The sequence below is a fragment of the Jaculus jaculus genome, chromosome 1 (genome assembly GCF_020740685.1).
Source record: "Jaculus jaculus isolate mJacJac1 chromosome 1, mJacJac1.mat.Y.cur, whole genome shotgun sequence".
Taxonomy (NCBI): domain Eukaryota; kingdom Metazoa; phylum Chordata; class Mammalia; order Rodentia; family Dipodidae; genus Jaculus; species Jaculus jaculus.
The window spans coordinates 300498447-300526323 of NC_059102.1; the positions used below are offsets into that span (position 1 = coordinate 300498447).

At 43.3% G+C, this 27877-nt stretch overlaps 1 protein-coding gene across 1 annotated transcript in view; it reads right to left on the bottom strand.

Moving 5' to 3' along the window:
* Nucleotides 1-403: 403 nt before the first annotated feature.
* Nucleotides 404-27877, bottom strand: part of Brinp2 (BMP/retinoic acid inducible neural specific 2) — a 108660-nt gene continuing 81186 nt past the window's right edge. The window contains exons 3-8 of the mRNA XM_004658762.3: nt 26220-26410; nt 24890-25098; nt 13110-13215; nt 8980-9216; nt 7412-7634; nt 404-5481 (exon numbers count right to left, since the gene is read on the bottom strand). Of these exons, the coding sequence (XP_004658819.2) occupies nt 4365-5481; nt 7412-7634; nt 8980-9216; nt 13110-13215; nt 24890-25098; nt 26220-26410 (2083 nt within the window). The 3' untranslated portion in view covers nt 404-4364. The remainder of the gene's footprint in view (nt 5482-7411; nt 7635-8979; nt 9217-13109; nt 13216-24889; nt 25099-26219; nt 26411-27877) is intronic.

Consider the following 27877-nt stretch of genomic DNA (forward strand, 5'->3'; position numbering starts at 1 on the left):
GCACCGTGAGCTGATAGGTCCATTGGAGACTAGCAAGGTGAGGCCGTCTCTTACCTGTGTGGAAGCAAATCTACTCTCTGGTTACAGGCTTCCCTGGAGTCTTTTTCCTTCATCTGTTAGAGGAGGTGTTACTGCTTATCTAGAGACACTCACAGGAAAAGACATTAAGCTACCCCTATCTCTTAGTTGTTTTCATATTTCTGGAAAATCATTTTACCTTCTCTATCCCTGTATTCCTAAGCCCTCAGCAAGATCTTTCATGCCCTAGGACAATACTGTCATTTATTGGCAAAGGGAGGTTCAGGAGGAAAGGAATGAGACAACTGTTCCCAGCTGTGCTGATAGCTACTACCTTGAGCAGGCTTTTCATTCTTTGCAGTTTTATAATGTATTTTTTTTTTAAAATGTCAGTCATGAAAAGACTAGGCTGGTTTAAACCTTCCCACTCAGATAGCCTGGTTCTCTATTTTGCCATTGGGTTTAATCTGTAAAACTTATTTCTTCCAAGAGATCTGTTGGTTTTCATACAGAATATAATGGCAAAAGGAAGACCTTTCTGAAATATAGAAGAACAGATGTACCTGATGTAATCATAGATTTTGGTGGGGTCATTTTGAGGCAGGACATCATGTAGGGAGAATATCCTGTCTACTCTCAAGGTAGCTCTGCCTAGCATGACCACACTTTTCATAATTTTTAAAGGATCCAAGAATATGACCTAGACTATGTTTGATATCCATTATTGGGAGTTCATTTATGTTTGGGGCTGTTAAGCCATGAATACGCTTACAGAGTATAGCATTATAATATTAGTAGCAGGTATTAAATATATTATTCAGTATTAGAGGCATTAGTCTCAAGCATTAAGGAAGATTAGCATTTGATGTACTCATTCTTTGAGGTTATGGTTAAGACTCAAATTCCTGATTGTTACTATCCAATGCATGATGGTAACTGAATTGTGATTTAGCTTTTAATTCCACAATGAGTTCACCAACATAGACAACCCCATACTAATTAGTGACAATTTTTTATTTGTATCCGTGTCTGAGAAAAGATGGCTCACATCTTTTGAGTGTTATAGACTTTACAGGTAAAAGTTTCAACTGTGCACAGCCTTTACCATATCATAGAATTTCTTAACTTGGTTTTATAATAAATTCTGTGCTGAACCAATGGATTCAAGCATTTAAACTCTACCTTATGGGCTCTTGCATACCCATGACTCCCTCTTTCCCTTTCTGTCTCCTAGAAATAAAGTCTTTGGTCTACTTCTTTGATCCAAACTTTTCCACATCAGACACCCCATAATAGTTCCACAGCAGGTGAATCAGACATCCATCACATCCAGTGAGTTGGAAAAATATGAAAATGTCTTCTCTTGTAATTAAAACTATTTGTTTAGAAAAAATAAAAATAAAATATTTGTTTAGGCCTTTATCAACGTTACTTTCATCTGAGATTAAAAGTGTCCTTAACTTAGCAGTTATTGCCAAGGTGTGGTAGTACTTTCAGATGGAGTTAATACACTTACCTTAAGAGGTTAAGCCACTGAGCAGGCAGGAAGCGAAAATCTCTTACATTGATGTATATGTTCCTAAAACCATAATTCCTCACACTCTCAGGAACCTCAGGTATCCTTCATCTCTGAAATAAGAAGTAGTATCCTTGCTTGTGACTATGTAGGGTGCTTTTCCCACCCTAGTCTCATCTCTGCTGCTGGGGCAAAGGTCAAGTTTCCCACCTTTCAGTACAACCGTGGGAATGATCCAGGTGTAATGTGTGGATTCAGTTCCCACTAGGGCAATTGTATCCATGCCACTAAGGCTCCATTCTGTTAATGCTGTACACAGTGCATTCTCAGTTCTTCTCTTCTCTGAGTATTGTCATGCATAACAGTTGACAATTTGTCACATACAAAATGTGCCTATGCTTTATTAGTGAATGTTTCTATTCACCCATTCCTATAGCATGTAGACTCGAGTGTCTGCCTTACACATCTCAAAGTCCATCATTGGAACATATCAACATCTTTCTGCTTTTGTAGTCCTCTTCCCACCAAAAGTACCCTCCTCCAGCACATCTCAGCACTCACACTGATGAAGATGCCATCGGGTACTTCTATTTCCAAAGGTTGATGAGCTTGGCATAAACTTTACAAAGCAGGCAGAAACACAAACTAGAAATAAGACAGCCTTGGGTTGCATTCACCCCTTAATCACCCCTTTACTCTGGATTTCTACCCTAAAAGCCTTAAGGGGAATTGTGAAGAAATGTCCCAGACTACGTATCAACTAAGGATGTTGTGTAAAATTTACTGGGCTGGAGGGATTGTTCATTGGTTAAAGGCACTTGCTTGCAATGCCTGATGGTCTGGGTTCGATTCCCTACTACCCATGTAAAGCCAGATACATCAAGTGGCACATGCAACTGGAGTTGATTGGCAGTGGCAAGAGGTACTGGCATGTCCATTTTTTTTCTCTCTCTCTCCCTATCTCTCAAACAAATAAATACAATTTAAAAATAGTTTTTTAGTTAGTTAGCTAGTTGTGGGATTGGGTGGGGAGTGGAGAGGTGTTCACGTAATTTTAAAATATACAGTGAAGTAAGCGTGATATCAAATTCTTGTATGCAGAAGTAAACATAAGACTCTTGGGCAGTTAGACATGACCATTTTATCATTGTTTTGCATTTGTTTTTCTACCAACCAAGATGTACCACAGTTAGGGGATGAGATACTATTTCTGTGGTGGCTTTCTCCTGAATCAAAATAGGGTTGTCATTCCTTTGTGTTGTACTTGTACTGTGTAGTGTACAGGCAGTGATGTGGTGTATACAGAGTGATTCTCATAACTGCTGGGAGAAGGCACTAAGAGTTTATATCCAAGCACCTTTTTAGGTTGATAAGGTGTCAGGCAGAGCAGAGAAAAACAATAATACATTTGTATCTTTCCCACGTTCCTCAAAAAGTGGCCCTGGACCATAACAATGTTGATCACAGCAAACTGTCTTGTCATCTGATGCTTTCAGTAACACTAACACTAACACCGGGGAGCCCGTACTAGCAGGCATTTGCTCAGGACAAAGTGTGCAGTTTCTTCATAAGAACTTCCAAATTTTTGCCCTGATAATGGGATATCCTAGTTGTATGATCTATGTTAGTCCTTGTATTTAGATGAAGGGTTTTGTTTGGCAAGATAGATATATAGAAGAATTCTGCCCCATTTTTCATTCACTTGTGATGCTTCTCTCTCTCTCTCTCTCACACACACATCTCACACATATACCTCACACCTAAGTCAACACATCTATACATTCTCTCATGTGTACAGTAGACAGCCAGCCTCCCACATAGCAAATGTCCCTCACCCATGGACACTCCTCTCTCAAGCACGAGACAATAAAAAATATTCAGGCAGCTCAAGGAACTATATTGTTTGTCTCTTCTCACCCTTCCCCCCACTAAAACAGCTCTTCAAAATATGTTAAACGAGGTAAATTTTCACTTAGGTTCATGTGACTGGAGTAGATTGACAAGGAAAACAATCACAAAATAAATATTTTTGTGGTTTTTTTTTTAAAAAAAGATCATTTCCCTATACATTGTCTCTCTCTAGCTTGACGAAGCTGCTTCCTTTGACAGAACAGGTGCTGTGGGAAGAGGACTCTGGATGAACCATGAGGACGACTTGGAACAAGTCAAGTCCCTGAAACTGGGGAGGTCAAGGAAGTAAGGGGCCAACAGGAGTGAGAAGGGAGGGAGAGAGCAAGGAGGCCACCACCCAAGCTTAGCATCAGTTCCTCTGTGGGTAGCACTTTGTACGCTTGCTAAGAAGTGTGACTGCTGGAACAGTGGCCTCTAGGGCACAAGGAATGAGCATACAAAAAGTAAGAACCAATGCAGGGAGTCACGAAACATTTTTAAGAAATCCGGTTAAAAAGAATACAAAAGTGACTCCACAAAGGGGGAAGAGCTCCCATTCCTCCTGTTTTTGTCCTCTCTTGCTATCTTAGTTGACAAGAATCACTTTGAAGCATTGGTCTTCATTTGTTTCCTGATTTGACTGGTTCTCTTCCTTTCTCTCTTCTCGAATGCATTCATTTTAGAAAGCACCAACTTTACAGATCTGAGGTTGCTGAGCTATCATCTCCCTGTGAGTGTGTGTGCGTGTATGTGTGTGTATGTGCAGTGGCTGAATCTCTGCCACTCGCCTGCTTTCACCCAAGCTGTGAGCTCCCTCCCATCTCCCAGGTGCTGAAAGTCTCATGGAAGCACCCCGTTGGCACTAAGGTGAGGGCTTGGATTATCTTTGCACCCTGCATGTGTTGATCAATCCTCTGACCAATGTTGGAGTAGTCCCCCATTAGCTACAAAGTTTGCCTGTCTCATACTCCACAGGATTTGGCAGCTTAGAATTGAAAGCTCTCAGGGAGGACTGGATCCTGCCCACCTCATTGTTGGCCAGCTTGAGCCTATGCCGGAGCAAACAAGAGAACAGGTCAAGCCGGACTTTACCAGGCGGAGAAAGCTGGTTTACCCGGTCCCTAAGCTCAATGAGCTGTAAGAGTGCAGAGTCCTGGGAACCTTGAGTGTATGGGTAGTCCAACTGGAGAATTAAGTCCCGGATAGCATCTGGGTCAAAGGGCAGGCTATAGCCAAAGACCTGCAAGGTGTTGATTTTCATATAGCCCAAATTCTTGGAGGGATCAGTCATCTCCAAGGGCTCATAGTAGATTGTCTCGTTGGAGCTGTCATCCAGGGACTTGATTCGGCTCCGTAGGTAAACATGGACTGTCTCAAAGAATGTCTTCCACCTGTTCCCCAAAGTGATAGTCCAGTTTTGGCACTGGGCAGCTGCATCCACGTTAGTCCTTTCCCAGTCAGGGAAGTTGCCCTCGTTCACGGGCATGAACCAGCTCTCAGAGTGGCTGCCACCAAAGGGGTTGACATAGATGGCCATGACCGGCTCCAGGGTGCTGTTCTTAGTGAGGCAGATCTGCAGGGACAAAGCCAACATCACATGCACCAGCCCCGGCTTATACTTGTTGCTCTTAAGGGTGAGTAGCATGCGCTTCCTCCAGGAAGGGTCGAACCAGCTGCCCAGCCGCATGTCGTTGCTAATGAAGATGGAATGGACCTCAATGCGGCTATCCCGCTTCTGCAGTAGGTACTTAAGCTCTAGGTCCTGCAAGTCTGTCTCCAATCCAAGAAAGTTCTCCAGGGACTCGGCCACCTCTGGTCGGCACAGTCCCTGGGCCAGCACATAGCCAGGGTTACAGCTCCCACAGCGTGTGCTGTTGTCTGAAGCACAGTGGGCACATGCAGGTCCTTCACCCAAGGCACATGGGATAGGGCCCTGACAGGAAGATTGGTCATAGGGACAAGTACAGCTGTGGCTTTGTTCCAAGAAAGTACCAGGTAAGGTGCTTTCTCCACAGTAAAGGAGTGACTGGATTCTGTTCCACCAGTAGGACAGGGACCTTGAAGAGGGGAAATAAAAATGAAGGAAGAGTCAAACAAAGATGCACACTCTTCAAAGCAGCAGGGGGACAAAGATTCAGGTCAAAGCCTGAAGTTCTCTGAATGATGGAAACCCTATTGCCTCACTTTGGACTAAGTGAGTGAAGCTGGAATGTCTAAGGATCAGCCTGAAATATTTTCCATCAGACCTGCCCTAGAGAAAACCAGATTAACTTCATCCAAATACTGTTTCATTTCCTCTTTCAAAACTGGAGAATATATAACATCTCTGGCATTCAAATCTAAGTTTTCAGCCTTTTCCATAAAATGGATCTCCAAATGTCTTAAATTCTTGTCAACTCTATTCCCACTTCAAGGTCTGTTCCTTTTTTTTTTTATTTTTTATGTTATCTTTCTTAAACCAATATGTGGAATTTTCTATAATTTATTCAATCTTTGGATTTAAGCCCCTGAGTTATATCTTCAAAGAAGTCTCTCAAATGTCCTTCTCAAGTGAACCACCCTAGTCCCTGTCACATTGCTTTGTTTTTATTTAATGCACAATAGGCAGTTGGCAGCATCTCAAATTATTCTGTTTATTGATTACTTACATATGACTCGTTTTCTTGGAAGTGCTAGGGGAATTGCAACTGTCTGAGATCAAGATTGTGTCTCATAGCTAGGTATGGAGGCATGAGGATCAGGAATTCAAGGCTGGTCTCTGCTACAGCATTTGAGGACAGCCTTGGCTATATGAGAGCCTGCCTAGGCATTTGACAATTAGTTTAAAGTTTTTTTTTTTAAGTGGTCCAGGTGGCCTGTCCTCTATACCCAAGCTTCTCTCCATACCTGTGCCTCAGAATCACATATCTGGGTGGCTGTGAAAGTGGCTCCCTTTTCCTGTAATTCCATCTTAACTGTGTGTACTAGCCCATTTTCATCTCATTTTCCATAAGCTGTCCAAAGTCTCATTCTCTAAGGAGGTGTTTCTCTCTCTTGGAGCCTGCCCTTTTGATTTACGTCCTGTCAGCATTAATTTAAGTGGTTGGCAGAGTTGGAATTTTTCTTTCATTTATTTATTTTGAGAGAAAGAATGGGCACACCAGGGTCTTCAGTCACTGTGAACAAACTCCAGACACATGCACTCCCTTGTGCACATGTGCAACATTGTGCACTTGCATCACTGTGGATCTGACTTACATGGTACCTGGAGACTGGAACTTGAGTTCTTCGGCTTTGAATGCAAGCCCTTAACCCCTAAACCGTCTTGGTCATAGGGACAAGTACAGCTGTGGCTTTGTTCCAAGAAAGTACCAGGTAAGGTGCTTTCTCCACAGTAAAGGAGTGACTGGAGTCCTTGAGGCGGAATTTTTAAATTGCCATGCTTTTGTATGTTTGATAAATATTTTCTGGTAAATAATATTTTGTACAGTTAAGTAGCAAGGTATATAATATACACATAATTAACAATTGTTTCATGACTGCATGCGTGCATGAGCAGTGCCTAGTACAGCACAGGACATGGGTCTTGGCTTTCTTTCCTCTAATGGCTCAGAGTAGAGTCACCTGTTTGAAACAATCCAATGCAAGACTAGAATCCAGTATGATCCCAATCGTATGGAATTGGTTTATCAGCTTGAACTCCACACCTTTCTTTCCTAGAAGATGTATTAACACGGAAATGAGTAAGTGAGAATTAGGGTATGATTGGAGTTATTTTTTTGAATCTACTGTACTTTATATACAAGTAATAGAAGAGTCTCCCTTTTCTTTCTCATTTCAAATACAGTTGACAGTTGGGACTGACACATGAGCAGATCCAGATTATGGAATCATAAAGATTGTATCAGGACCCACCGATGCTCTATATTGAACAAATCATCATCCCACAGGCCCTGCCAGAGAGCGCGAGAGAGGCAGGGCTACAGCTCTAGAGCCTGGGATGCTCACCTCTCCTTGGGCAGGCGGAAGCGAGGCTGCCGATGGCAACGCTTGCAGAGATTGAAAAGCCTGCGGACGATCCTGTGAGTCTTCTTGAGCAGCACTTTCAAGCTGCCCCCCAGCTGCTGGTAGCGGTGCTGAAGGTTAGTGTCCATGACCCAGAACTGAGAAATGGCTGTGGAATTCAGAAACCGGTCACTGGGCAGCCTTTTCAACAGGGTCTGGAACTCTTCTGTGGACAAGAACACAGCAGCTGAGTGGGTGCAGAGTCCTGGGAGGGTAGGTTGATGGCTCCCCAGATATAAGGGGTGCTGAAAGTCACAAAGTCACTTCCCAAGGAGGAGGCCTCACATCTACTTGTTCTCCCCTTTGTAAATATCATTAAAAGCTTTATTGAGAAATAATTAACATAACATAAAATATAGCTTCACAATTTTTTCTACCCTTCCTATTCCAGTATATCTCTGAGTTTCACAACAGACATCTGTCACCCAAAGAAAGCCCTGTTTCTACTGATAGCCTTGGGGTGCAACTCTCTCTCTTTACAGCTTCGTATAATCACCCACAACACTGTCTCAGGCAATTGTCTTCAATAATACCAGGAAATAAGAAGTATGTATGCTCACAGATAAGTAAAATGCGGGCACAGAGAAGGTGCAGTGCCCAGCTCAGAGATATTAGAAAACTTTCAATTCCTGAGCCCAGTTTCTCCTCCCACACCCTACCCTGCGAGTCTCTAAAATGCTCTTCTTCACTTCAGCTCTGGGCTGCATATCCATTCTGCCCTTTGGCTAATTTAGAATCAATGTGCTTTCTTTCTCCAAATTCCAAGTCTGAGTTTTCTTCTAAGCTTCCTGAGCACACTGCTCACTGAAATCATGCTGAGGTTTCTGTTGTCTATCCTCTATTCTACATTTACAGGGGAACTATAACCACCCACAAATCTCCTGGTGGATGTCTAGGCAGCTATCATTTCCTCACCATCAGGAACTCTCAATGGGGAAAGCCTGAAGTAATGTTCTAGAACATATCCTATCACTGCTAAACCAAAACATGGGCTTAGGGGACTGGAAGTTGATATTATTTTAGCTACTTGTACCAACCTATTATTATCATGTTTAACCCATGGTAATAAAACTGGGGGCAGAATCAAAGTCATAAGACAACACTGATACTAGTTATCAACAACAAACAACGATTAGCTTCCACTGGGTGCCAACTAGAACCATTCTGCATACTTCATTTATTCAGCAAATATTTATTAAGTGCAAGCATTGTTTCAGGTGCTGTAGGACAGTAGTCAGCAGCACAGATAAGATCTATGCTCATATTGAAATTTATCTTAGCTTATTAAGTTCTTAAGACATATTTTTGAGTATTACGTCCACTTACATAAAGAAAAGCACACACAACACCTGAGATTCTTGGTGGTGATATAACCTTTCTTTCCTGTAAGTTCACAGAGATAGAAACATGACTGAACAAGGAGCCAAGCCAAGTTTCCCATGTTCTCGCCTTGGCACCTCACTGCTACCTCTCTTTGTGGTAGAAGAATGCTAGGCCAGCTGGCTGCTTACCTGACTCTTCAAACTGCTGGTTGTGAGTGGCCCAGGAGTCCTGGATCTGCAGTAAATTGTCCTCCATGGCCTGAATGTCAGCGTCGGGACAGTTGCATTCTGGGAACGTCGAGCCACACTTGCACCAGCAGTCATTCTCCTTGCAGACCAGCTCCCCCTCTGAGCGACACGTGATGTAGCTGAGCGCTGCGGCCACAAAACGTTCACGCAGGTGTTCAGGCAGCAGCACCTGCAGGCCTGGGGAGCAGGTGAATTAAGGAATCACTGCTCAGAACCGGTGAGGACTCAGTTTCCCACACTCCAGGCTGTAGGAATCACAGCTGGGATTTTGCTGACTCGGCCCAAAATGGTAACCCCAGGGCCTGGTCCTGCTGAGCTGGCTGGGAGATGGGGCTATCCCTGCCTTGGTGACAGATGGGGGTAAGATCTTAAAATGCAGATGAGGAACATCAAAGCCCAAGGCTTAGCCGAACTCCTCACATCAGCCAAATTGAGAGCATGCATATCATAAGAACAGGCTTATTGGCTACACATCAGCATTTCTAGGAGAGAAACAGGAAGATGTTTCAGATAAAAGAAGAGCCTAGAGCCCACATGAGGGAGGAATCAGGTTCGATGAACTGGCTCTGCCTCTAACAGCCATCCTGCTTTTAGCTTTACTGAAGTTAGCAGTAGGCATGGTAGGATAATATTGAATGATAATCTTCTTGGATCTTCCATTTCAGCCTGGATGACAGAGGAGGTTGCCCTGTTTATGAAATAGGGACAAGTAGACAGTGATCAAATACTATGCCAGGTGCTTCCTACATATAGGATTTTGAGTAATTCTCATGGTTTTCCAGAGGGTTTTTTTTTTTTTTTTTTGATTCAAGGTCTCCTATAGTTTAGACTGGCCTTGAATTACTACTGATCCTCCTGCTTCTGCTCTTCCAAGTGTTGGGATTACACGTGTCTGACACCACACCTGGCTTCATAATGAGATTTCTAAAGATAGTGTAATCCAAGCCAAAACACAACAGTGACCTACTAAAGTCACAACACTGGCATCAGTCCTTGTCCCATCAGGACATACTGCATACGTGGGCTGCCTGTCTCACTATGATTTAATGCTTAAGGAGGTCTGAAGTAGGAATGTGGTCAGTGTCCCAAGATTTGTCAGGCTTGAATAGATATGAATGGCTGTCAGCTCTCTTTCAATTGACAGCCTCTAGTTTTGGATTTAATTCGTTAAACTATTCAAGCTTCAGTTTTCTCATATGTTTATGATAGCTATCCATTTGCCTGTAGTAGAAAATAATCTGGGTTGGCCACAAGTCACCAAGAAGGTAGCTGTTGAAAGCTTACCAACGAATGAATGGATAGAAATGTCTTTGGATACAGGATGAGTCATGTTCAAGATCAGGCCTCCAGGAGGTCCCTCAGTGGAGATACTGTGAGACCATGTTCCAGGAAAGTGAGGGGTAGAGGAACCTCTGAGTATGATGAGACCTTTTCCTCAAATGCATGCACATTTTTTTATTTTGTCCTTGGCAAGAAATCAAAGGGCTCAAAGTGTGTATCCCAGTCTCAGCACCTCAAACTATAATTTAAAATTATCAGCATCCATGGATATTTTCTGGTCTTGCTTTATTGAGGTTTACCTCCTATTTTGAACTGGTAAAAATTTCCCTTTCTTGATGCTGTGCCCAGTATGGTACTTAACAGTCCTCCCTATATCCCCTGTCCACAAATTTGCTTTCAATACCCTTTCCAAGTACTTTCCTTCTCCCCATTGACACCCCTCTCATCCTCACCAGAGCATTTCCCATTGCTACAAAGAAAGTGCCCTGAGCAATGTCTGCATGAGTGATGGGCTATAAAATTAAATGGCATAAACTATTCCAAATGAACCACCAGACAGTTTGAACTTCACTCATTGCTAATTTCTAGATACAAACCCAGCTCACACAGAGACACAGGCGAAGAGATACTTGTGGTGTTAGGTAGCTCTAAGTTAGTCTTTTACCCCTCTGTGGTATATTTCTTGATTCCTAAAACAATGCTGCAATGCATCTGGCTCAAATTGCCTGGAATTTGTAATTGTAAATCTTGGGTGAGGGCTATTGATTTTGTAATGCTGGGATAGTAATATGTTAAACAGTATAATTCAGTCAAGCTTTAAGAAAAATGAACTTTTCCTACTGAATTTGCATACCTCTTTCCTTAAGATGGCTGGGGAATAGACAGCTAGATATATACACAAGTCTTCAGACCTAGTACAGTCTGTTTGCCTTTTCCTTTCTCAGTTTCACTCATTCTATCTCCAATCTTGTACTTTCCTTTTTCTTTTCTTTTTTTTTTTTTGGTTTTTTGAGATAGGGTCTCACTCTAGCCCAGGCTGACCTGGAATTCACTATGGAGTCTCAGGGTGGCCTTGAACTCACAGCAATCCTCCTACCTCCTTTTTCTATTTTTAAAAATATTATTTATGAGCTGGAGAGATGGCTTAGCAGTTAAGCACTTGCCTGCGAAGCCTAAGGATCCCAGTTCGAGGTTTGATTCCCCAGGACCCATATTAGCCAGATGCACAAAGGGGTACACGCGTCTGGAGTTCATTTGCAGTGGCTGGAAGCCCTGGAACACCCATTCTCTCTCTCTCTTGTTCTCTCTCTCTCTCTCTCTCTTGTTCTCTCTCTCTCTCACACTCTCTCTCTTTGTTACTCTCAAATAAATAAATAAAAATAAACAAAAAATTAAAAATATTATTTATTTACTTATTTAAGAGAAATACTGAGAGAAAAAGAAAGAGAAAGAATGAGAGTGAAAATGGGGCCTCTAGCCACTGAAAAGGAACTCGAGATGCATGTGCCACTTTGTGCATCTGGCTTTATAAGGGTACTGGGGAATTGAACCAGGGTCTTTTGGTTTTTTACAGGCAAGTGCCTTAACTGCTAAGCCATCTCTCCAATGCCAGTACTTTCCTTTCCCATTCCTCCTTCCCATTTCTCTCAAATTCATCCCCTGGATTTAATTTATTCATGAAAAGCCACAGACTAATAGAAGAAAGCAAGGACCACTATCTGGGTATAGTGATAGCAACCAGTGGCCCCAAAGTTTGTGCTTCTCTTGTTTGAGCTAGAGCCCATAACCATTAAGCAGAAGTCAGTGATTCCTTAACAGGTCTTTAAGATAAAGCAAAGAGCTTTTGCATAACAAGGTGATCACTGAACTAGGTCAAGGCTTCTGAGGTACAGATCCCTATTGGGTAATGTGGTGGTTTGATTCAGGTGTCCCCCATAAACTTAGGTGTTCTGAATGCTAGGTTCCCAGCTGATGGATATTTGGGAATTAATGCCTCCTGGAGGGAGTGTATTGTTGGGGCGGGCTTATGGGCTTTATAGCCAGTTTCCCCATGCCAGTGTTTGGCACACCCTCCTGTTGCTGTGATCCACCTTATGTTGGCCAGGGGGTGATGTCCACCCTCTGCTCATGCCATCGTTTTTCCCCTGCCATCGTGGAGCTTCCCCTCGAGCCTGTAAGCCAAATAAACCTCTTTTTCCCAGAAGCTGCTCTTGGTTGGTGATTTCTACCAGCAATGCGAACCGGACTGCAACAGGTAATTACAGAGGTTTTTTTTTTTTTTTAATTTTATTTATTTATTTGAGAGCGACAGACACAGAGAGAAAGACAGATAGAGGGAAAGAGAGAGAGAATGGGCGCGCCAGGGCTTCCAGCCTCTGCAAATGAATTCCAGACACGTGCGCCCCCTTGTGCATCTGGCTAACGTGGGACCTGGGGAACCGAGCCTCGAACCGGGGTCCTTAGGCTTCACAGGCAAGCACTTAACTGCTAAGCCATCTCTCCAGCCCAATTACAGAGGTTTTGAGAAGAAACCCACAATTGGAAGATTTAGTATCAAGTGGCAAGAGCAATACATCTTAGGTGTAGGCAAACTGTCAGAAGTTTTTACACACACACACACACATGCACACGTGTCAATGCATTGTCAAATGCAGTTCTAGCACTTGTGGTGTTTGCTCTTGTCTTAAGAAGGATCTAACCAAATGGGAAGGTAGAACCTTTTCTTGCTCTTTGGTTATCCAGGTTTTCCACCTGGGTGAGAAATGTGAAACTGCCATAGAGCTGCTTACCCAGTAGCTGTACTTTGTTCTCAGGACTCTGCACCAGGACAGAACTGACTGAGTCCAGATTGTCATAGTTGCTACAGCCCAGGGGACCGGTCCTGGTCTCTGTGACCTAGTGAAGAAGAAGAAAGATAAAGAGTTAGAAAATAAGAGAAACCTTCCCCTTGCCTTTCATGTCTAGCTGTCCACCTAGGGGCTCCAAGTTCCATTCATGACTGTCCAAGGCATGGTGTGCATCTTTCCCTACCCCAGAAAGGTAACATCACTTTGCCTGGCCCAAGTCAGTGAAGCTCCTCAATGTTTGGCACATTGCACGTGATCAGGACCTTTCCAAGGAGACCCAAAGAAAGTTTATACCTGGGGGTGGGGGGAGAAAATTCAAAATAGGCACAGGAAGTTGGAGTGAGATATTCAGGTTCAGGTGACTCCTTATCCTCCCCTGAAGGAAGGCAGAGGCCAGATGAGGCCTCTGTGGGCCTGTGCGTGAGCCAAGCTGCAGCCCCTTGATGTGGTGCTCACTCACTGGCTTTACAGATCCTGAAGATGAAAAGCACTAGAGGAATATGAGTTATGAGTATTATTATTAGTATTAAACATTTAAGTCCCACCTCGGCACCGAGATGTCCTTAGAGAAAAGCAGCCATGGGCTTATTGCATATTTTAATAAGTGTATTAAATATACATGAACTCTTATAACCATGTAATATTCCAAAACACCATAGTCATTTTAAAATATTATAAAGTTGGCCCATCACTTTCCCCTGATGTTTAAAGTATAAGATGAAAAATGGGGAGCTTTAAATGCACTGAAATAATTATGTAATAAGAATGATGGGGACCTGAGGCCCTTTCTTCTCAGGATCTCCAAAGTCTTTGCCAACAATCAATCAACCAATCAGTGAGTATTTATTGAGCAGCCACCACTCAGTTCCACACAATTCATCAAACATTCATAGAGTGCCTTTCTGGAGTGCTTCTGGAGTTCTACCAGGTATCACTGACCTCCCCTTGTAGCTTCAGGCCTTTGCTTTGCAGCGGGCATATGAATTGCAGTTTTATTTTATTTACTGGGAGTATTTGATCCATGTCTCTTTCTCACATACTATAGTCTCCAAAGAGGTCAATTTACATGTATTCTTCTCACCATGGTGTCGACAGCATGTAATAAAGTATCTAGCATAGGCATGCAATGGACTACAGGATGTATACATAACATGTTCTAGACATTTACAGTGAGATGTAGGCACAATGAGAGATGTTATGGTCTTCAGAGAGGCAGGTATATACACACAGAACTGACAGACCTTCAAGGTATCACAAACAATGTGTCACAAGGAACATAGAGGAAACAACATCTCTAAACAGAAGGTAATAAAAAAAAGTAGCAGTGGAAACAGCATCTGAGGTGGTCCTTGAGGGTAAACAGAAAATCCTTTCTTTCCTTCCTCCCTCCTTTCCTTCCTTCTTCCCTCTCTTCTTTTTCTCTCTTTCTTTCTTCCATTCTCTCTCTCTCTCTCTTTTTTTCTTTTCTTCTAAGATAGGGCCTTACTCTGTATCCTAGGCTGCTCTAGAACTCACTGTAGTCTATGCTGGCCACAGATTACTGGAAATCCTCCTGTCTTGGCCACCCAAATGCTGGGAATACAGGCACAAGCCATATAATAGATTTTAACTGCTAGAATTTTCAGGCTCTAGTTCCATGACTTTTTGTTTCCTGAGAAGTCAGGTTAAGGGGCTGAAAAAAGTAAATTTATACAACCAGAAGGTAACCCCACTTTTTAAAAATTCAGTAAATACGGCAGCCCACCTAACATATGTTAGTGACCCACCCTCTTCTCAGAAGGTTAGCATTGGACAAATAAAATTATACTGACTAGAATTGAATACTGTTACTCTTGTATCATAGACTAAGAAAACATACATAAGTTAAATGATTTATTCAAGGTCATACACCCAGTCATCTGTAAGGCTTGGATTCATTCAATGTTTTCTCTTGTTCTTTTATTCATTTACTTGTTTATTTAACAAATTTTCACTGATTATCAAATCACCAATTAGTACAACAGTCCCTGCTAGTAAGGAGTTGGCAGACCGATGGAAATGCTTCTATAATTCCAGGGTTTTGGTTGATCTTTCCACGTGTGAATGCTAAATATCAAATACTTCTTTTCGAGTGATTGGCTACTAGTTAGACTAGATTGGGAAGACTGCGAGAGCCAGATTTAATTCAAGGCCAAGACTTCTCTTTCTATGAATTTCCCTTTAAGTTGGCTGGGGAGATAGCTCAGTTGGTAAAGTGCTTTCCATGCACGCATAAAGTCCTGAGTTCAGCAACATGTAAAACCCAGGTACAGTGCCTGTAATCTCAGCAATGGCAGGGTAGGAGAGGAGAGACAGGAGGATCCCTAGGCCTTGCTGGCTAGTCAGTATATCCAAGGGGTTAAGCTCCAGGTTCAGTGTCTTAAAAAGGAAGGTGAAGCATGCTGAGGAAGGTATTTGTCATTGACCACTGATGACCTTATATACTCACACACATGTATGAACACACATATATACACATGTGCACACACACTCCTGCTGCACATATACATGCAAAACATGTAATAAATGAACCAACAAAGTTTCTCCACCACAGGGCCCTTCCTTTTATCTCCCAGAGTCCTGCCCCTCCCTCTACCCTGCACTAACCCCTCTGCTCCCTGACCCACCACATCTTTTCTAGCGTGCTAAGGCTGCCTCTGACTTTATGACCTTTTCCTCTGCTGCTTCAAGGGTCAAGTACACAAGACACTCCGGGAAGGAGGTCACTCAGGGCCAGGAGTCAGATCCTTCTGTTAAGTGTGGCACAAGCTTGGGTATAAGGCAGAGACAAAGACCCTGACCCCATACTCCCTTCCTGATAGGAGGCAGAGCAGCAGGCCAGATCCTCATGAGGAAGCCCCACTAGGTCCCCAAGTGACAGCTCTCCTCCCTGAAAAGGTGAGGGGATGGGAAGAAGGGAGCTAGACAGGGTCTTTTGCAGTCATTGCCAGGTGCCAACGTGGGTAAATAGCATGTGCTAAGATGGCACCCTTCCCCCAGCTCAAGTGATGAAAGCCGCAGTCTCTGAAGGGCCAGTCAAGAGAATTCTGCAGCTTTCTCTGTAAAGCAGCAGACAGCTCCGAGAGATTATAAAGAGAGCCCATAGAGGTAACAGAAAGTGCAGTTCACTCAAGTACACGTTCAAAAAGTGCCTCAGATAAGCTTTCAGAAGGGAAAAATAATTGTGTGCTAATTGGTCTGTTGACAGAGACCATCCTGCCTTCAGAAAGCCCTGATGGATCTCAGGTTCATTAGCACATCCAATTTTCTATAATACCAGATTGTGCAAGCCATCATTGCAGAGAGCCTGTACTCCTCCGCCCCCTTCCCTCACTTCTGGGTGGCTCTTGCCCTGCCTGGGATGTTGGGTGGGGGTGGGAACCTGAAATTCTAAGAGTGAAAAAAGGCTGTAAGTGATAGGACTCAGATAGGCATGGCGGATGGCTTGTGTGGGTGCTTAATTGGGTTATATGGTGAATGCCAGGCTGCTGCACTGAGGAAATCCAAGTTAATTTTAAGGTCATGTTAAGAGAAAATGCTTCCTTTGGCCAGCCTGAGGTCCAGCTGGCCTTTTGTGTAGACCATCGTCTCTTCAGTTAGTTCATGGACATTTTATATCCTCCCTGCCAAGTCTTCCCCAACCCTTCGATTAATTACAGGTGAGATACAATTAGTCAAAAGGCCCCTTTTCTCTTTTGTGGCCCTGATCCCTTCTAGAAAACTACCGACGCAATGCATATGTATGCAGTTCTTTATAATTAAGTGCCTTCCTGTGAAGTGTATTCTTTGGCGTCACCTCATATTTATCACCAAGTAGACTAGGAGTAGACTGACCAGTCAGGAGAGAAATCAGCCTTATTGCCAAGCAAGGAGACTTCCTCAGGCACAACTACCCTTTGATTGCTGTCAAAAATAGGACTGGAGGAATCAGGGGAAGCATTAAGGTGATTAGAGCATAGCACAGGGCATTAAAGAATATGGGAGTCAGGCTGGAGAGATGGCTTCGCGGTTAAGCACTTGCCTGTGAAGCCTAAGGATCCTGGTTCGAGACTCGATTCCCCAGGACCCAAGTTAGCCATATGCACAAGGGGGTGCACGCATCTGGAATTCATTTGCAATGGCTGAAGGCCCTGGTGTGCTCATTCTTTCTCTCTATATATATCTGCCTCTGTCTCTCTCTGTCTGTCATTCTCAAATAAATAAAAATAAAACAAAAAAAGAATATGGGAGTCTTCTAGTATTTTTAAAATGCGTATAGTCATATTACCTGTGTGTAAGTCTTGTGTGATGGTAAGTAAAATAGTTGGAAACTCAGGTCATAGAGGAGAGAACTGTACTTCAATGACTCCTCAAGGTCATAGAAACAGCAAGCAGCAAGGCTGAAACACAATCGCCAGGATTCTTGCTCCACTAGGTTTCCCACTAAACTGCATAGCCTGCCTTCACCTCCCAAGCATTTTATTGAGCATCGTGCCACATGCCAGATGCTGTAAAGGGACCTGGAGCTGTGTGCTTGCTGCAGAGGCCCTACTGCTTCAAGACCTACTGCATGGCGGTTGTAGGGAGGAGGGGAAACAGTCATATAAACAGATGGGATGTAATGTGACAAATCTACGACCAAAGTGTGTGCTGATCAGGGTAATCCTTGCAAGAAAGAGTAATGTTCAGTGGGGTTTTAGGAATGTGTCACTGAAATAAACCAGAGAGGACAGGGCATCTGTGTCTCCACAGTTAGTAAAAACTGCTTAGAGAGAGTAAAAAGTAACTGCACATTTGCTTAGAGAATCAAGACACAAGCAGGCATTCTGGAGGACTTCTGTCCCAGGAAATCAAAACAGGTAAAGAGAGCCTTCTCCCCCCTCCGTCCACACACACCTCTACTTAGTAATGCAGTAATGTGAGCCGGGAGCCAGCCGAGAAGTGTTCAGTAGAGGAGGCAGATAGCAGGCACCCCTGCGCAGAGGCAAGACTGTTAGCTAACAAGAATGTGCTGTGGGCTGCTGGGGTACTGGCCCTTCCTACGCAGAGGTCTAAGCACTGAGCATCTAGAGAAAAGGAATGGACTCGTTTGGGCACCAATCCCCTGAGCAGAGCTTTGGAATGAGATGCTCATGCCGCCCTTTCCTCCCCATGTGGCAGGCTGTCCTTGGAGATATGGTATACATCATACCAGGTGTCTAGATCCCACTAAGAATGAGGGAGGGTGGAGGTGGGAGAAAATATGAAATCATCCTGTTTACTCATGAGCTTCTGAGTTGCATCCCAAGGGGAGAACCCATTGTGTTTCCAGACAGAGAAAACTTCAGGTCAGTGAGCCAGTGGAAGCTAAATATTCATCACACATTCAATGTGTCCTTGGAGAAGTTCCAAAAGGAAGAGTCTAAGGATAGTGGCCCCTCCTTTGAGGCGATGGGCAGCATCTTTAGCCCTTGGAAGTGGACATCCATAGGCTTTATAACAGATGGGATTTTAAATATCTACCTGAATCTTACAGATGTGTCCAGAACCCATTGTGGGGTTCTGCAAGCTCTACTTTTTATACTGGGTGAAGAATCAACTCTGAGCCATTTTTTTTTCCTCAAGAGGACTGAAAACTATGATGTTGAGAAAAAGAATATATAATTGGAACTGATTGCTGATAATAACCAAATCCCAATAATAAATAACTATCAAGTACATCTCTAAAGGTATCAGGAACTGAAGATACATGGATGAACGGACATGGCGCTTACTGACAGACAAGAAAGGAAGGGGCTGAGGAGGTGGATTGCTGGTTAACAGCACCTGCTAAACAGGCGTGATGACTAGAGTCAGGATCCCCAAAATCCACGTAAAGCTGGGCACAACGGCCATGTGTCTATAATGCCCATACATCCAGTGACAATGGGATGCCAAGTGAGGAGCAGCCCAGAGATTACAGGCCAGCTAGACTGGCATTCACAGTGGCAAAACAAGAAGAAAGACCCTGACTCAAAAAGGGCACAAGGCAATGACTGCCACCCTGATGTTTTCCTCTGGCCTCCACATGCATGCCATGGCATGCACATACCCATGCATCTCTCTCTCTCTCACACACACACAATAATAATCAGTCAGAACCAGTGTCATCCTCACAGCAATGCAAATCTAAGTTTAAGCCATTGGGAAACAGAAAAGTCTGGGATAAGCAGAGAACGTAACTCCCAAACAAGAGAAATAAAATGATAAATCAGATGGAAATAAAAGGTAGAGATATGTATTCCATCAAGAATATGAAGGTGGGGGGAGGGTATTACCGTGGGATAATTTTTATAATCATGGAAAATGTTTATAACAATTGTGAAAAGATATAAATAAATAAATAAATAAATAAATAAATAAAGCAAAAAATAAATAAATAAAAGTCCCTATATCTGGGCTGGAAAAAAAAAAAAAGAATATGAAGGAGAAACTTAGAGCATGAACAACATTTTAGAAACCTCGGATGTCTGGACATGATGCCTTGTCCCCAGAGATCTGTGATACTGTTCACCAGAGTCCTTGTAATAAATTATCTTTTCACTCACATTTCCTTCACTATATTTCTGCTTCTTTCTTCTGAACATACTTATAGATATTTGCATGCCCATTAAGCACAGGAACAAGACCAATGTAGAAAATGCTAGGTCCAGGGACTTCATTCATTCATTCATTCATTTCTCTGTTCATTCATCATTCGGCAATGAGTTCTTCATTAATTATTTGTAATGTGGCAAGCTCTACGCTTCCAGGGAAGGAAAGCTGAATGAGACCCAGTTTCTCCCAAAAGGACCTCATTGTCTCATGTGGAAATAATCATGTTAACCAGCAATTATAGTTTAAATAACAAGCCCTACAAAATGAATATGCACTTGAAATGTTGAGTAATATGTACCTAAGTTGGAAGCCAAGAAAAGCTTCACATGAGTCACCTACCTGGACTGAGCATAAAAAGGGTAAACAAGAGTCACTAGGGCCAACAGACCAGCAACAAGCATTGCAAACACAAAAAGCAAGTGTCAGGAGGGGAGGTATGAGAACCCTGAGTATGTATGTGTAATATGTATATATATATATATATATATATATATATATATATATATATGGTCAGTTAGTTAGTTAGTTAGTTTTTCAAGGTAAGATCTTGGCTTCAGCCTAGGCTGACCTGGAATTCATCTCAGGATGGCTTTGAACTCACAGCAATCCTCCTACTTTGGCCTCCCAAGTGCTAAATTAAAGGTGTGCACCACCATGCTTGGCTAGCCCCAACTATCTTAATAATGGTTAGTACTGAAGCCCTGGCGCGCCCATTCTCTCTCTCTCCCTCTATCTGTCTTTCTCTCTGTGTCTGTCGCTCTCAAATAAATAAATAAAAACAAACAAAAAAAGTTAAAAAAAAATAATGGTTAGTACTGAGGTATGACTGGATCACATGATGTTAAATGGAGTGTGGAGAATTGGTGCAGAGAATGAAGACTGTTTAGAGATTAAATTAGAAAGACACCAGGTATAAATCTTCAATGAGCTTATAGTTTTGTGAAGAGGAATCAGCCCCTTACATTTCTGACAGGTCCTTATTAAAGAGAATCTTTTGGTGGAAACTGTTCTAATTCTTCAACAAATTTAAGATGAGGAAAGTAAGGTCCAGAAAAGCCCAGTAACCTGTTCCGGTCCTAACAAAACATTGGTTGTGCTCACACTCTTGGACCAGTGTCTGTTCTTTCTAACACGACGCACTGGTGCCTTGTCAGGTCCTGGTTTGCTCCAACCCTGCACGGTTTAGGGGCAGAGAATGCTATGATGCAATGACTCACACCCATGCCAACAACATGAAGAGTCAACCAAGGAGAAGAGCAGTGAATAGAGAGAAAAAGGTACTGCAAGAAAATCAGGTAGGAGTTAAGTAGGTCTTAGATTAAGGGAACTGAATGAATATGAAGAAGAAGCAAAGGGTAAGTTTAAGATATATTCAAGGGCGTATTGGCGTATTGGATCCATTAATCCAAGTTAGGGAATAAGGTGGTTAAGGAGTGAAAGAAAGTGTAAAGTTTCTCAGGTCAAAGGATAGGAAAGAATATTAATGGGACCTTTGAGTCAGTGCATTTCATTTCTCTTAAGAATTTCTTGTTTCTTCTCTAATGTGACACAGCTCACACAGACTGAAGAGGATTCCGCAGGGTTCTGTCTGCTTCATGACACCCTCTCCAGATTACTAATAATCCCTTTTCATCATATTAAGCTGCCAGGGATACCAGATTCATAAATGTATCTTTTATCCCGTTAATGGAAACCCATCCTCATCTCCTGGGTGCTCCCTCCAGACACTGTGCCCCTGGTAATCTCATCCCTTCTTTTTTTGTGAACTTCCACCATGCTCCTTGGATGTCATGGTGTGTCTTCAGTAATGTTCCTATAATCATATGTTCTTCTTAAGACTCATTTTACATGTTTGGATCCACCTACAACTTAGCGGCCCTCAGAATGTGGTTTTCCCTGAAGCCTTCTCTGACAGTGGCTGTTTCTTATCCATAACTCTTACTCCTGAGCATGGAAGTGAGGAGGGTACTACATAGTGATTTTCAAAGGATATCTTATTTATTAATTCACAATCAGAGAGAGAGAGAGAGAGAAAGAATGCCAGCATACCAGGGCCTATGGCCCTGCAAGCAAACTCCAGATACAAGTGCCACTTTGTGCATATAGCTTTATGTGGGTACTGTGGATCTGAACCTTGGTTACTAGGTTTTGAAGGCAAGCATCTTAACCACTGTGCCACTTCTCCAGACTGACATTGTGATTTTTCCTTCTTTCCTGTCTAACCATATTGGCTCCTTTGAAGCTAGAACCATCCCTTTTGTTGAAGTTTATTTCTTTTCATTCGCAGAAGATTTTCAGTAGGAAAATTTAGTATTGTTCTTACACTCTGGCCTCTATCATCCCTATTGACTTCTGCATCCATATGGATAATCCTCTAACCCCCTGCCTGTCAGATCCCTATCTGCCTTACCTTGTCTCCTCACATTATGATCTAATCCCACCGTAACCATCAAGAGCCAGGGTTATACCTTAGAATCTGATGTATTGATAACTGAATTCCCTGTATAACCACAACACTCACACTTCCTTTAGTGTCTTCCCTACCACAAATAATACAACCTCGTTAGACTTCCAGTCTTTAGACCTGAACATTTTTATTTTGTTTTTGTTTTGCTTTTCGAGGTAGGTTCTCACTGTAGCCCAGGCTGACCTGGAATTCACTATGTAGTGTCAGGGTGGCCTCAAACTCATGGCAATCCACCTACCTCTGCCTCCCGAGTGCTGGGAGTAAAGGCGTGCACCACCACACCCGGACTGAACGTTTTTTTTATTAATCACCTTAACTCTTTCTCTCTCTCTTTGACTGACTTTGATCTACTTAGATTACTTGATCTAGCACTTTAATCATTCTTTGGTATACACTATCTTCTTGACTTTCTCTTTTCATCTTATATCCACTACATACCTTGGATAAATCCAACCTCCATCTAGTTCATACATGAACTGATAAATCTATCTGATAAAAGTTACAACTATGCTGACACTTGTCTCATGCTATAATAATTATTTTTAATATTTTATTTATTTATTTACATGCATAGAAAGACAGAAAGAGGAGAAACAGAGAGAAAGGGCATGCCAGGGACTCTAGCCCCCTCAAATGAACTCCAGATGCATGCACCACTTGGTTCATCTGGCTTTATGTTGGTACTTGGGAAACAAACCTGGATCCTTAGGCTTTGCAGGCAAGTGCCTTAATTTCTAAGTCATCGCTCCAGCCCTCATGCTATAATTATGACCATGAATTTCATGCAAGCTCTTAGCACCACCTCAATATTCACTACATTTATCCAGTCAGCTGTCATTCCTCCCTTGCATTGGGATTTTGTTATATATATATTTTTCCTAGCAATTCCTTTTTTAATAAAGCTAAGTACCTCTCCTCTTGCTTTGCTGAGGAAACAGAACCAATCAGAAGAGAAAAAACAAATTTCTTTACCTCATCAAACCATCCTACAATAGGTGTTTTCATACATTCATACTTCCGCATGTCACAGAGAATGAAGTGCTTCTATATAAATCCACTCCCACATGAGATTAACTCCTGTCACTCCTTGAGACAGTCCCCAGTCTCTCTTGGATCATCATATTACCCCTTTCTACTGGTTCATTCCAGTCAACATACCAATAAGCCAGAGTGTCTTCCATCTTGAAAACAATAATATCACCTTCCTGCTCTTCATTGCACCCTCCAGTCATCACCTGTTTTATTTTCCTGTGTAGCAAAAGTATTATTTCTATTTATATATAATTATGGTCTTTGCTTCCTGTTTTGGTTCATTTCCTCTCAGCCATTTGTGCCCTTCACGTCATGGAAACTGCTCCTTTGTAGGACGCGAGGTATCTCCACCTCAGCGCAGCAGAGGTCGCGTCTGTACCTTCACTATGGTGACCACTGAAAAGTTCGACACTGCTGCCAGTGAATTCTCTGGTGAAACACATTCAGTGCTTGGCTTTATGATCCCACATCAGCTCTCTCCAACCTCTCTGCTCTGCCCCAGTCTTCTTGGTTGCCTCCCCCTCCCATGTTGAATATCAGGCACTCCACACTCAGCTCAGAGCTGCTTTGCCACACTCACCCCTGTGACGCGCTCACCTCATCCTGTCCCACAGTTCTAAATGCCAACTGTATGTGTGTATGTACCTCTGTGACTGATGCTATCTCTAATCATGATATTTTTCTTATAATCATGCTGTGTATGTCCAACTGCCTATTAGATTTCTTTGGATGAAACTCCAATAGGACTATCAACTTATCATGCTTACATCTAAAACCAAACTCTGGATTTCCTTCTTGCAGATCTCCACCCCTTCCCAATGTTATTCTTTAAAAAAAAATTTTTTTTAATGTATTTGACAGAGAGAGAGAGAGAGAGAGAGAGAGAGAGAGAGAGAGAGAGAGAGAGAATGGGTGTGCCAGGACTCTAGCCACTGCAAACGAACTTCAGACGCATGCGCCCCCTCATGCAACTGGCTTATGTGGGTCCTGGGGAATTGAACTTGGGTCCTTTGGCTTTGCAGAGAAATGCTTTAACTGCTAAGCCATCCCTCCAGCCCCCCAATGCTATTCTTTAAATGCAACTCTCTTATACATTCAGCTGCCCAAGCCAAAACTCTTACAGCTAATCTTGGTTCTCTTTCTTCAAATGCAGTATCTAATCCTGGGGTTCTACTCCTGTATCATCAAATTATATTCTAAGTCTGCCAGCACTTCATGACCTATGTGCAACCAACTTCACCAATGTCACGCCCTGGCCACTGCCTTTTCTTTCTTTTCATTTTATTTTCTTTTTTCATTTATTGATAATTATTATGCATGTATATAATATATTTTGATCACAATCCCCCCATTACCTTCTCTCCACCTTGCTTCATTCCCCACTGTCTTCTTTAGGTGGCTCTTTGAAATTATCGTTTCTTTTTAAGTAATCATCTTGTCTTAAGGTGTCTGTTGGCTCAGTCTTTCCTCAGAGGATGGAAGACCTAACGCTATGTGAAGATTAGCTGAGACTTCCTCAGAAAGCTGGCTTCTCCCCTTTGCTCAGTGTGGCCTGGTTGACCTAGGGGCTGGCCAAGGCTCTGGCCTCTCCTCTGGGGCTCTCAGGCATTACCTTGATGGCCCCCGTGGCTATCTGGATGTGGTGCAGCCTCCGCAGCGTGCTCTCTCTGTCGATGAAGTAGGAGGCTGCCAGCTGGTGCAGGGTCTCCAGGGACACAGCAGAGCTGTTCCCACTGCCCCCGACTATGGGAGCACCTCCTGTGGTGTCTGACTTCCTGCTTAGTTTCCGCTTGTCCACGAAAATGGTCAGGGACTCTTCTCCTAGAGCAAAAACATCAATTCATTGGTAAGTCCCTTGGCTCCACAATAAACCCCCAAACCCTTGGCCAGAGTAGACATTTAGAAAGTGCCACCCTTGCTGTTGAACTCTCCCCATCCCACCACTTTACAGCCATCTCCTGAGACCATGGCACCATGCGGGCAGCGTCAAAGGCCTCACTGCGAGGAAATCCTCCTTTCCTTAGCTCTTAAACCCCCCCAAGGCTCCCGCCCTCACCCTCAGCTTCTCCATTTAACATCCTCTATTGATCTCCATCTCGGGCAATCTGCCTCCAGGAGGGAGACACAATCCTCCCCTCAAGTTGTTTATGAGAAGCCATGCGGCTATTTCTGCTTCTGGGTTAAGGGCAAAAGCTTTGAGGCTTTTCCTCTCTCCTCCCCGTCGAACTCTTACCACCTACCACATGCCAGCAGCTGGCCTCGACCCTGGGAGAGCTGCTTTGTGTCCACCGTGCAACGAGCTAAATGCTACAATAAATCCTACTTTCTTCTTCTCGGGGGCGGAGAGGACTGAGCCTCTTCAGAGCTTTTGATTCTGACCTGGGTCCCAGCCCCTTGTTGCTCTAGGGTAACTCCCTCCTCCCCATCCTTCCCATCCGTCTCCACCCGGGGTGTGTTGTGGGGCGGGAGGTGGGGGGGGAGTGTCACCAAAGTGAATCGTGTTTTGGCTGGTTACTAATTTTTACAGTGAGGGGTTAGGAGTCTGCGAGTCAACGAACGTCTACTTTTTGCCTGTAGATCTGTTATGTGTATCCACAGGGCGGGGCTGGGGGGGGGCTGGGAAGTGGAGAAGCCTTAGGGTCAGATAGCTCACCAAAGTAAAACCAGCAGCGCCCCCTGCTGGACCCTGCCTCGCAAGCATCGGTCAGTCCCCAGCCGCCCTGCCCCTGCCCCTCCTGGGGACTTTGCAATCCAATAAAACTGTTCCGTGGTGCATTTGGATGCCCAGCTATCGCAGTGTACCAGAAGGAAAACAGCAACAATAGGCCAGGAATGGGGGATGGAAAAGACCCAGGAAGACAGTGGCGCGAGAGTCAACAGGTTATAGAGCTATGTTCAACCGTGTGGCCACCCGTTAGCTGGGGCTGGCCAGTGCTGCTTACCTCCGAGAGTGGCAGAAAGTAAGAAATGGGTGCCGTACTTTTTGATGAGGTTTTCCGTAACCTGCTGCAGGTTGGGTCTCCTTCCCAGGAGGCGGATGTTGCGGACAAACTCTGGGGCGAGAGGCAGAGGCAAACTGAAGAAGTCTTTCCTTTCCAGAGCCAAGCTGTTCACTTTCCATCGGGCAAACTCCCTGGGGAAGAGCCAAGGGGTTAAGAGACCCGGTGGTGCGCCCGCGGAGGAGGCACCGCGTCTGGAAGGAGACTGCTCGGCTAGAGCCCCGTCTCCGCTCCGTGGACCTCCCCCAGCGCGGAGGCCGCAGCCCCTGACCGAGGCGCCCTGGGCCTTCTGCAGGCCACTCACTCCCCTGTCCCGGCTGACCTCCCACCGCAGCCTTGCCCACCTGGCTCTCCCTCTGCAGACAGAAGCTCTGCTCTTCCTGTGGAGGTGGCTAGCCGTGCTTAGTAGCCCCACGGAGCAGGAAAAGAAATATTGGGCAGTGATTTGTGGAGAGAGGTGATCCGTCCACAACTGTCACACGGTGGAGGAATCACTATCATCCACCTCGGCCTCTGTACTCACGGGTGAGTTTAGAAAGACTGGTCTCAGAGCCCCTCTCATTCCTGAAGAGAATCGTAGCTCCCATGCTTGTTTATGGGGATATACATTGATCCATACTTTATATATCAAAAATCAAAACTGTGAATATGAAATTTATTTATTGTTTCATTTGAAGATAACAGTAATAAACCCATTGTATGTAACAAAATCACATTTTATGACAACAACTGTATAGGATCAGTAACGAAAGAAATTTAAGAGCAGCATTGTTTACGTTCTGTAAATCAACAAAATAGAGTCCAGTTGTACATTTGCTTCTGCACTTCAGTCTATTGTCATAACTGTGGGCTTTTGTCTTTGAGACTACACTGAACTAAAGCAATGGTTGTTTCTTAAAGGTTACTGACAGCATGCTATCTGAAGACCTGTCAATAAACTTTGTACTTGGTCATGTTAAAATGCAAAGTTTTACATGGTACTTTGGATAGATCTTTTTTACCTGACATGCTCGCATTAGTGCATGCACTGGTCATCTTGAAATATCAGATCACTGATTTAAGCAGCACTTCCACATTTTTGACACTTTTCATTATATAGTATCAAAATATTACATTAGTTAATGCCACCGCCAATCTCATCAGAAATGTCGTTAAGTCTTAGGAAGCTACCTAGCTCACAATAATGAATACAATTTTTCTAGCATATGAATTTCCATATGAAAATTGAAATACTATCGTGGTTAACAAATACTGTCAGTTTTCTTTAAAAAAGCTAACTTACTTCATTTTTTTTTTGAGAAAATATCTGCCAAACATTTTATTCTAAATAACCACAGATTGCTGCTTTTTCTTTCAAGAAAAAATGGGGGTCCAGGAAAAAGTCACATGTTCAGCTTTCAGCTCAATCTTGTATGACTTTCTCTTTGAGATAACATAATTCTAGGTGGCTGCAGAATGATCTGTGTATACTTCCCTTTTGATCACATGGAATGTTAAAAAGAAACACACCCAAGGTCATCATTCAATAAAATTAGTAAGTTGTGCTTCTTTAAGGACTTTAAGGTCAGTTTTAAAACTAGCATGCTTGTGTGTGTGTAAAA